The sequence below is a fragment of the Aegilops tauschii genome, chromosome 5, assembly GCF_002575655.3.
Source record: "Aegilops tauschii subsp. strangulata cultivar AL8/78 chromosome 5, Aet v6.0, whole genome shotgun sequence".
Classification (NCBI taxonomy): domain Eukaryota; kingdom Viridiplantae; phylum Streptophyta; class Magnoliopsida; order Poales; family Poaceae; genus Aegilops; species Aegilops tauschii.
In genome coordinates this window covers 412,172,287-412,184,463 of record NC_053039.3, presented here as the reverse complement: position 1 = coordinate 412,184,463, position 12,177 = coordinate 412,172,287, and the positions used below count along the sequence as shown (strand labels likewise).

Here is a 12,177-nt window from a genome sequence, read left to right as displayed (position 1 = left end):
AAACTGAAAACTAAGTGGGTGTGCTTCCAACTTGCTTTCTCATGAAGACCTCGGGCATTTGAGGAAGCCCATCATCGGAATATACAAGCCAAGTTCTATAATGAAAATTCCCACTAGTATATGAAAGTGATAACTCAAGAGACTCTCTATATGAAGAACATGGTGCTACTCTAAAGCACAAGTGTGGTAAAAGGATAGTAACATTGTCCCTTCTCTCTTTTCTCTCATTTTTTTGGTGGGCTTCTTTGGCCTCTTTTTTTTATTTGGGCTTCTTTGGCCTCTTTTATTTTGATAACCTCACATGGGACAATGTTCTAATAATGATGATCATCACACTTTTATTTACTTACAACTCAATGTCTAGAACAAAGTATGACTCTATATGGATGCCTCCGGCGGTGTACCCGGATGTGCAATGATCTAGCGTAGCAAAGATATCAAAAAATGGACAATCCATGAAAATATCATGCTAGCTATCTTACGATCATGCAAAGCAATATGACAATGAATGCTCAAGTCATGTATATGATGATGATGGAAGTTGCATGGCAATATATCTCGGAATGGCTATGGAAATGCCATAATAGGTAGGTATGGTGGCTGTTTTGAGGAAGATATAAGGAGGCTTATGTGTGATAGAGCGTATCGTATCACGGGTTTTGGATGTACCGGCGAATTTTGCACCAACTCTCGAGGTGAGAAAGGGCAATGCACGGTACCGAAGAGGCTAGCAATGATGGAAGGGTGAGAGTGCGTATAATCCATGGACTCAACATTAGTCATAAAGAACTCACATACTTATTGCAAAAATCTATTAGTCATCAAAACAAAGCACTACGCGCACGCTCCTAGGGGGATAGATTGGTAGGAAAAGACCATCGCTCGTCCCCGACCGCCACTCATAAGGAAGACAATCAATAAATAAATCATGCTCCGACTTCATCACATAACGGTTCACCATACGTGCATGCTACGGGAATCACAAACCTCAACACAAGTATTTCTACTAATCCACAACTACCCACTAGTATGACTCTAATATCACCATCTTTATATCGCAAAACTATTGCAAGGAATCAAACATATCATATTCAGTGATCAACAAGTTTTATGTAGGATTTTATGACTAACCATGTGAATGACCAGTTCCTGTCATCTCTCTAAATAGATATAAGTGAAGCAAGGGAGTTTTATTCTTTCTACAAAAGATATGCCCACGCTCTAACAAATATAAGTGAAGCAAAAGAGCATTCTAAAAATGGCGGTTTTCTATGTGAAGAGAAACAGTCAATCCAAACTTCAAATGATATAAGTGAAGCACATGAAGCATTCTATAAAGACATAATCAAAGAATATAAGTGAAGTGCAAAGAGCATTCTATAAATCAACCAAGGACTATCTCATACCAGCATGGTGCATAAAAGAAAAATGAAAACTAAAGCAAAAGACGCTCCAAGATTTGCACATATCGCATGAACGAAACGAATCCGAAAACATACCGATACTTGTTGAAGAAAGAGGGGATGCCTTCCGGGGCATCCCCAAGCTTAGACGCTTGAGTCTCCTTGAATATTTACTTGGGGTGCCTTGGGCATCCCCAAGCTTGAGCTCTTGCCTCTCTTCCTTCTTCTCACATCGAGACCTTCTCGATCATCGAACACTTCATCCACACAAAACTTCAACAAAAAACTCGGTAAGATCCGTTAGTATAATAAAGCAAATCACTAATCTAAGTACTGTTGCAAACCACTTCATATTTTGTTTTTGCATTAGCTACTGTAATATAACTTTTCCGTGGCTTAATCCACTGATAGGAATTGATAGTTTCATCAAAACAAGCAAACTATGGATCAAAAACAGAATCTGTCTAAAACAGAACAGTCTGTAATAATCTGAACATTCACCATACTTATGATACTTTAAAAATTCTGCCAAAATTAGGAAAAATAAAAATTTTGTATATAAATACAGTTCAAAAAGAATCAGAACCATTTGACATTCCAGTTAAAAATGTAAAATCGCGCACTACAGCCAAAGTTTCTGTCCTGCACCGTACAAACCAACAAGCATTGTAAACATCCTAAAGGCAAACCTTGGCACATTATTTTTATAATACAATGGAATTGTACAAGGGGATAATTATTTTTGTTGAAAAGTTTCTGTAATCAAGATTCACAAAGTTTCCGTGAGCATGAACAAAGTTCAAGGCTAACTCCCACTTCAACAATGCTCGTTTTTCTCACTTTCGCTTTTCTTTTTGAAAAGTTTCGGGTTCCCCTCTTTATTTTTTTGTTTTTGAACTATATAAAAGCACTCAATAGAAATAAATGACTCTCTAAAACTTCCGGGTTGTCTCCCTGGCAGCACTTTCTTTAAAGCCATTAAGCTAGGCATATAGTGCTCAAGTAGTGAATCCACCCGGATCCCAAGGTATATCAAAGCCAATTTTAATTAGCAATGATTTGGCATTTAGTAGTGAGCACAAGGCAACATATATCATGCAACAACAAAGTCTAAATCTCTTCCTATGCATCGGCATGTCATAAAAGAACAATTCATGCACACAAAGTAAAGGCCAATGCATAGTATAAACGGTTTCTTGCAATTTTATCGTGTTGGAAACATAGAGAGGTGGAGATATAGTTCCTCTCTCATAATAATTGCAAGTAGGAGCAGAAAGCACATGCATATTATATTCATAAAAATCATCATATGCAACGGTATAAGGCAACCCATCAATATAATCCTTAATAAGGGTAAACTTCTCCGATATAGTGTAGTTGGGAGAATTCAAAAAGATAATAGGACTATCATGCGTGGGTGCAATAGCAACAATTTCATGTTTAACATAAGGAACTATAGCAAGTTCATCTCCATAAGCATAATTCATATTGGCATCTCGGCCACAAGCATAGCAAGCATCATCAAAAAGGGATATTTCAAGAGAATCAACGGGATCATCATAGTCATCATAGCAATCATCCTTCGGTAAGCACGAAGGGAAATTAAACAATGTATGAGTTGAAGAGTTACTCTCATTAGAAGGTGGGCACGGGTAGCTAATCCGCTCTTCCTCCTTTTGTTCTTCGCTCTCCTCATCATCTTTTTCATCCAATGAGCTCATAGTTTCATCAATTTCTTCTTCCATAGGCTCCTGCAAAATGTTAGTCTCTTCTTGGACAACGGAGACTTTCTCAATAAATGCATCAATATCAGAATTGAATTCATAATTGGCATAGCAATATTTAAGGATAGCTAAATTTTCAGTTCTATAAACAGCATCATAAAGATTTTCAAACTCTTTGAACATAGATTCAATTTCATAAGCACCCATAAAAGCAACAAATTCTTCTATTTGTTCCACATCATAGTAATCATATATACCTCTAGCATAAGAAGCCAAGGTTTCATTATCATTAAATTCTCATGAAAAGGGAAGGTGTGGAGCCTTCATCCTAGAGCAACAAGTATAATCACATCTCAAGCATAGTTGCCTAGCATACCACTTCAACATATGAATTTGATCCCATAATAGTTTTCCTTTTTGAGTCAAGCGATAATCCCTAAAGTATTCACGTTGATCCAATGTGTCTCCCATTACATAATTGAATGGAGTTTTCTCAGGATTATCAAAGTAGTACATAATATCTTTCACATAATGAGCATCGAGGGTTTTAGGAGGTTCCTCATCTCCATGAGTAGCAAGTACACCTAATTTTTTTGCTATTTCGTGTTCCATATCCATAAATAAAGATAAAGAACAACTAAGAACAGCAAATAAAAATTACTTAGTGATAAAGCAAACAAGCACACACGAGAATATTCACCCCACGCTATTGCTCCCCAGCAACGGCGCCAGAAAAAGGTCTTGATAACCCACAAGTATAGGGGATCAATTGTAGCCTCTTTCGATAAGTAAGAGTGTCGAACCCGACGAGGAGCTAAAGGTAGAACAAATATTCCCTCAACTTCTATCGACCACCGATACAACTCTACGCACGCTTAGCGTTCGCTTTACCTAGAACAAGTATGAAACTAGAAGTACTTTGTAGGTGTTTTTGGATAGGTTTGCAAGAATATAAAGAGCACGTAAATAAAAAGTAGGGGCTGTTTAGATAAAGACACAACTAAATTAATTTTAGTAGAGAGCTTTTTGTTACGAGAAAGTTATTTGTCCCTAGGCAATCGATAACTAGACCGGTAATCATTATTGGAATTTTATTTGAGGGAGAGGCATAAGCTAACATACTTTCTCTACTAGAATCATATGCACTTATGATTGGAACTCTAGCAAGCATCCGCAACTACTAAAGATCATTAAGGTAAAACCCAACCATAGCATTAAAGCATCAAGTCCTCTTTATCCCATACGCAACAACCCCCTTACTCGGGTTTGTGTTTCAGTCACTCAAGCAACCCACTATAAGCGAATCATGAACGTACTGCAACACCCTACAGCAGGGATCCCTCACGCTTGCGCGACACGGAGAGCACCATAGGACAGCACCAATAATAAAACATGCAACTCAAACCAATCTTGATCATCAAATAACCCATAGGACAAAACGGATCTACTCAAACATCATAGGATAGCCATACATCATTGGGAAATAATATATAGCGTTGAGCGCCATGTTTAAGTAGAGATTACAGCGGGTAAGAGAGAGGTTACACCGCTGCATAGAGGGGGAAAGAGTTGGTGATGATGGCGGTGAAGTTGTTGGTGAAGATTGCGGTGATGATGATGGCCACGGCAGCGTTCCGGCACCACCTGAAGAGAAGGGGAGAGGGGGCCCCTTCTTCTTCTTCTTCTTCCTTGACCTCCTCCCTAGATGGGATCAGAAGGGTTTCCCCTCTGGTCCTTGGCCTCCATGGCATGGGAGGGGCGAGAGCCCCTCCGAGACTGGATTTGTCTCTCTATTTCTCTCTGTTTCTGCCTTCTGTTTTCTGCCCTTTCACCGTTTCGTGTATATATATATATATATATATATATATATATATATATATATATATATATATGTATATATATATATGGATATCCGTAACTCCGATTGGATTGAAACCTTCGCCGAGATTTTTTTTCCAAAAATTAGCGTTCTTGCGGCCAAAGAAGAGCAGCAACCACCTTACGGGGGGGGGGGGGGGCACGAGGGGGGCAGGCGCGCCCCCTGCCTCATGCCACCCTCGGGCACCGTCTCGCGTTGATTCTTCTTCCCATATTCTCCAAATATTCCAAAAATATTCTCCGTCCGTTTTTATCCCGTTTGGATTCCGTTTGATATGGATATTCTGCGAAACAAAAATATGCAACAAACAGGAACTGGCACTGGGTACTGGATCAATATGTTAGTCCCCAAAAATAGTATAAAAAGTTGCCAAAAATATATGAAAGTTGTAGAATATTGGCATGGAACAATCAAAAATTATAGATACGATGGAGACGTATCATATTACACCACAACAGTGGCCCGAACCAGTATAAATCTTGTGTCCCTTGTGTTGTGAGTTCGTCAAGTTCGTCCGCGAGATCTTAGCGAGCTAGGGCGTAGATCGGTAGGGAGGAAATCTCCGCGCGCACCCCAGAGTTCGAACCTTAAGGGTTTTGCCGGAACCCGTGATCCGACATGGATCACTGGACAGCGGTCAAGAACATCCTGAAACACCTGAAAAGGACTAAGGATATGTTTCTCGTTTATGGAGGTGACAAAGAGCTCGTCGTAAATGGTGACGTCGATGCAAGCTTTGACACTGATCCGGATGACTCTAAGTCACAAACCGGATACATATTGATATTGAACGATGGAGCTGTCAGTTGGTGTAGTTCTAAGCAAAGCGTCGTGGCGGGATCTACATGTGAAGCGGAGTACATAGCTGCTTCGGAAGCAGCAAATGAAGGAGTCTGGATGAAGGAGTTCATGTCCGATCTAGGTGTCATACCTAGTGCATTGGGTCCAATGAAAATCTTTTGTGACAATACTGGTGCAGTTGCCTTGGCAAAGGAATCCGGATTTCACAAGAGAACCAAGCACATCAATAGACGCTTCAATTCCATCCGCGATCAAGTCAAGGAGGGACACATAGAGATTTGCAAGATACATACGGATCTGAATGTTGCAGACCCGTTGACTAAGCCTCTCTCACGAGCAAAACATGATCAGCACCAAGACTCCATGGGTGTTAGAATCATTACCATGTAATCTAGATTATTGACTCTAGTGCAAGTGGGAGACTGAAGGAAATATGCCCTAGAGGCAATAATAAAGTTGTTATTTATATTTCCTTATATCATGATAAATGTTTATTATTCATGCTAGAATTGTATTAACCGGAAACTTAGTACATGTGTGAATACATAGACATACAGAGTGTCACTAGTATGCCTGTACTTGATTAGCTCGTTAATCAAAGATGGTTATTTTCCTAGCCATAGACATGAGTTGTCATTTGATGAACGCGATCACATCATTAGAGAATGATGTGATTGACTTGACCCATTCCGTTATCTTAGCACTTGATCGTTTAGTATGTTGCTATTGCTTTCTTCATGACTTATACATGTTCCTATGACTATGAGATTATGCAACTCCCAAATACCGGAGGAACACTTTGTGTGCTACCAAACATCACAACGTAATTGGGTGATTATAAAGGTGCTCTATATGTGTCTCTGATGCTGTTTGTTGAGTTGGCACAGATCGAGATTAGGATTTGTCACTCCGATTGTCGGAGAGGTATCTCTGGGCCCTCTCGGTATTGCACATCACTATAAGCCTTGCAAGCAATGTAACTAATGAGTTAGTTGTGGGATGATGCATTACGGAACGAGTAAAGAGACGTTCCGGTAACGAGATTGAACTAGGTATTGAGATACCGACGATCGAACCTTGGGCAAGTAACATACCGATGACAAAGGGAACAACTTATGTTGTTATGCGGTTTGACCGATAAAGATCTTCGTAGAATATGTAGGAACCAATATGAGCATCCAGGTTCCGCTATTGGTTATTGACCGGAGATGAGTCTCGGTCATGTGTACATAGTTCTCGAACCCGTAGGGTCCGCACGGTTAACGTTCTGTGACGATCGGTATTATGAGTTTATGTGTTTTGATGTACTGAAGGTTGTCCAGAGTCCCGGATGTGATCACGGACATGACGAGGAGTCTCGAAATGGTCGAGACATAAAGATCGATATATTGAATGGCTATGTTTGGACATCGGAATGGTTCTGGATGAGTTCGAGCATTTACCGGAGTACCGGGAGGTTACCGGAACCCCCCGGGGAGTGTATGGGCCTTATTGGGCCTTAGTGGGAGAGAGGAGGAGGCGGCCTAGGAGGGGGCGCCACCCCAAGCCCAATCCGAATTGGGAGGGGGGTCGGCCCCCCTTTCCTTCCTCCCTCTCTCTTCCTTCCTTCCTCTCCTACTCCTACTTGGAAAAAGGGGGGAATCCTACTCCCGGTGGGAGTAGGACTCCCCTTGGGGTGCGCCATGAGAGGGCCGGCCCTCCCCCTCCTCCACGCCTTTATATACGGGGGAGGGGGCAGTCCATAGACACACAAGTTGATCATTGTCTTAGCCGTGTGCGGTGCCCCCCTCCACCATAATCCACCTCAGTCATATCGTCGTAGTGCTTAGGCAAAGCCCTGCGCCGGTAGCTTCATCATCACCGTCATCACACCGTCATGCTGACGAAGCTCTCCCTCGACACTCGGCTGGATCGAGAGTTCGTGGGACGTCACCGAGCTGAACGTGTGCAGATCGCGGAGGTGCCGTACTTTCGATACTAGGATCGGTCGGATCATGAAGACGTACGACTACGTCAACCGCGTTGTCATAACGCTTCCGCTTACGGTCTACGAGGGTACGTCGACAAACACTCTCCCGCTCGTTGCTATGCATCACATAGATCTTGCGTGTGCGTAGGATTTTTTTTGAAATTACTGCGTTCCCCAACATGTTCTCCGCTAGATAGGAACTTTGGAGTGATTCTTCGTTGCACGTTGAGGGATGGTTATATGATGCAATTATATTAGCACTGTTGAGAGATTGCACTAGCGAAAGTACGAACCCTAGGCCTCATTTTCAAGCATTGCAATACCGTTTTTGTGCCCGTTTACTATTTGCTACCTTGCTGTTTTTATTTATTCAGATTATAAAAATATATTTCTACCATCCATATTACACTTTTATCACCATCTCTTCGCCGAACTAGTGCATCTATACAATTTGCATTGTATTGGGTGTGTTGGGGACACAAGAGATTTCTTGTATTTGGTTGCAGGGTTGCTTGAGAAAGACCATCTTCATCCTACACCTCCCACGGATTGATAAACCTTAGGTCATCCACTTGAGGGAAAATTGATACTGTCCTACAAAACACTGCGCTTGGAGGCCCAACACGAGTCTACAAGAATAAAGTTGCATAGTAGACATCAGTGTGCTCAGGGCTTCCCGGTGAAGCCGCCGGACCCATCCGCTTGTCAAACCCGAGCCCCAGCGCGCGACCCGCTCGACGCCCGAACTCCGGCAGCCGCCGTGAGCTCGATTCCGGCGAGCACAGTCCACCCCAGCTCCTCCCGCTTGTCCCAATGGCCACACGCGAGCGCCAGCTTCTCGTAGCCGCAAACCGCGTGAAGATTGGGGCCCTATATCGACCGTACAATGAACTACCTCCGTCGGTTGGTCGTCGCCAGCGAAGATCCAGTGATGCTGACCTGTCCGGCGTCGTTAGTCACTAATGACGCCTTTTAGATTAGCACAGAGAGACTGACAGCGGCCCCACCCACTAATTAACCCTGCTTAACTTTCTGGTTAGTGTTAGCTAATTGACCTGTCCCACGCGTCAGTTTTGACCTTGCTGATGTGGCCTTTGACTGGCCCAGACGTCAGTGGCTGCGGCCAGATGACAAATGGGCCCCGTTTGACTTAGTTGACCAGTCAACTGGTCAATAGTTGACTGGGCTGACTCAGCCCTAGTGGACCCACATGTCATACACAGTGGCTAGCTGCTGGCTGCTGCTGTGTATAAAGAGTATTTACTGTTTTAATTCGAATTTAATAACTAAAATAAATTCTAGAAACTGTTTAAAACTTTGAAAATTCATATAAAATAAATTGTAGCTCAGATGAAAATACTTTGTACATGAAAGTTGCTCAGAATTTCGAGACAAATCCGAATGCGCAGTCCGTTCGTTCGTCGCGTGTCCCTAGCATAGCGAACCTGCAACCATTCCCCTCCGTTTCGTTTGACCGAAAATGCCAGACATCGGGAATACTTTCCCGGATGTCTTCCCCCTTCGCCAGTAGCACCTAGTACCGCGTTAGGGCACACCTAGCCCCACTTAATGTCATGTTATGCATCGTCATGCATCTGTTTGCATTGTATTCATTGTTTCTTCCCCCTCTTCTCTCCGTTAGACTTCGAGACTGAAGCCACTGCTGCTGCCTCGATCGACTACGGTGTTGACGACCCGTCCTTCTCTGCCGAGCTTCCAGGCAAGCAAACCCCCTTTGATCAACCAGATATCGCCCACTCTCTTCTCTCTTATTCTTGCATTAGGTTTGCTACTGTTGTTGATTCGATTGCTCCTATTCTGTTGCATAGCCTATCATTGTTGCTACAATTGTTGATACCTTTACTTGCTATTCTAATGCTTAGTATAGGTGGCTAGTATTACATCAATGGCCCTACACTCTTGTCCGTCTGCCATGCTATACTACTGGGCCGTGATCACTCGGGAGATGATCACGGGTATATACTATAATATTACATACTTATGTTGATGATTCGGAGATGGGGGGCTGAAGGGGCAGCTGGTTCCACCCAGGTAGTGGTGGGCCTGGGTTCCCGGCAGCCCCCTGATTGTTACTTGTGGCGGAGCGACAGGGCAGGTTGCGACCACCTAGGAGACAGGTGGGCCTGGTCCCTGGTCGGCGTCCGCGGTTACTCCAAAATAACATGCTTAACGAGATCTTGGTATTTGATCTGAGTCTGGCTACGAGCCTATACACACTAACCAACTACGCGGGAACAGTTATGGGCACTCGACGTCGCGGTATCAGCCGAAGCCCTCTTGACGTCAGCGACTGAGCGGCGCGCGCCGGGTTGGACCGCGTAGCGCAACTTCCTTTGTAATGGAGGTTGCTAGGTCTGCTGACATGCCACGTACGCAACGTGCAGGTGTGCAACGGGAGATGGGCCCAGACCCCTGCAGGCTTAGGATTTAGACCGGCGTGCTGACCTCTCTGTTGTGCCTAGATAGGGCTGCGACGTGTTGACCTTTCGAGGCCGGGCATGACCCAGGAAAGTGTGTCCGGCCAGAGGGATCGAGCGTGTTGGGTAATGTGGTGCACCCCTGCAGGGAAGTTTATCTATTCGAATAGTCGTGTCCCTCGGTAAAAGGACGACCCGGAGTTGTACTTCGACCTTATGACAACTAGACCCGGGCACTTAATAAAACACACCTCTTACAAGTTTCAGATACAACCCGGTGATCCTTTCCCACAGGGCGACGAGGGGAGGATCGTCGGGTAGGATTATGCTATGTGTTGCTACTTGATGCTGCACTTGCTACTCTCTCCTTCATGCTTCAAGATGGAGCCGGCCAGAAGCGTAGTCTTCGATAGGACTAGCTATCCCCCTCTTATTATGGCATTCTACAGTTCAGTCCACAGATACTACACATTTGATTGATACCAATGCATATGTAGTGTAGATCCTTGCTTGCGAGTACTTTGGATGAGTACTCACGGTTGCTTTGCTCCCCTTTTTCCCCCTTTTCCATTTTTCTCGGATGCCGCAACCAGATGATGGAGTCCAGGAGCCAGAGGATCCCGAGGATGTTTCTACGTGGACTTCGGCTTCGAGGAGTAGTTAGGAGGTCCCAGGCAAGAGGCCTTGCCTTTTCGATCGTTACTACTTTTGTGCTAGCCTTCTTAAGACAAACTTGTTTAACTCATGTCTGTACTCAGATATTGTTGTTTCCGCTGACTCGTTTGTATTTGAGCTGATGTATCCGAGCCCTCGAGGCCCCTTACTTGTAATATAAAGCTTGTATTATTTTAATTTGTGTCTAGAGTTGTGTTGTGATATCTTCCCGCGAGTCCCTGATTTTGATCGTACACATTTGCGTATATGATTAGTGTACGATTGAATTGGGGGGCGTCGTGGGGGTTTTCGCCAAAAGGGCACGCTACACACCTCGTCTTCACCATGCAGTCACTGACAGCGGGCCCTACGCCACGCTGTCATGCCTTGTTAGGGTGGCGATCGTATACAACGAGATTTGCAGCGTATTTGCATGACAAACTCAAGTTATTCCATCACTTTGATGTATACCGCAAGTTCTAGCACTAAAGTAACTATTTACGCCAATTCTAGCATCACCGGTGTAATTAACTCTAATGAATAAATGAGAAGAAGAGGGAAGGAGCTAAACAAACAGAAAACTTGAGATGAGATGCTAAAAAACTAAAATAACTTGATAAGTAATTACTCCAAAAAGATCATCATAGCTTCCTTGAGATAAATAAAAATAGAAGAGTTGTGAAAGAAAATAAACCAAAATAAAAATAGTGGGAGAAACTAAAAAATGGCAAAAATAAGGAAAGAAATTGAAAAATAAAAGAAAATGACTCCTTATAGTGGCACCTTACCAGCTAGAACAATATCCGACGGAACACACTTGATTAAAAACAAAATGGTAAAAGATATCTTATTGAGGGGTCTGCCTGATTTTACACTAACACCATTGTTTCACGAACACCCTCACCTGCGAACGTCCTTATCTCATCTCACATTTGGCTTGCTAAAATATGGTAAATATATGCAAAATTTTAGGAGGGAAACCCTAAGAGCATCTACAACCGTAGTTGCTTAAATCCGACCCCAGACCCCACCCCAAACGCCCGCGAACGCGCCCGGGCGCGTCCAGACAGTGATCGAACAACCCATAAAAAGTTGATTCCAGAACCACAAACACCATTTCCAAATCACCTAATTCATATTATTACATACAGACGTAAAACCTAATCTAAGTGGAGCTCGTCCGGCTCTGCCGTGCCCAAGTCCAGCGACCGGCTGCGCCCCTCAGAGTGTTGGTCCGGTCACCAGCGAGGTAGAGTCGAACATGGGACACGGACCGGCTCACAGGAGTCATGGCGCTGCTGTCTCCCAT

General features: G+C 43.6%; 1 protein-coding gene across 1 annotated transcript in view; it reads right to left on the bottom strand.

Annotated features, from left to right (window-relative positions):
- The window catches only part of LOC120965224 (uncharacterized), a 61,651-nt gene extending 49,474 nt beyond the window's left edge, over positions 1 to 12,177 (bottom strand). The window contains exon 1 of the mRNA XM_073499220.1: positions 12,111 to 12,177. Coding sequence (XP_073355321.1) covers positions 12,111 to 12,177 — 67 coding nt within the window. The remainder of the gene's footprint in view (positions 1 to 12,110) is intronic.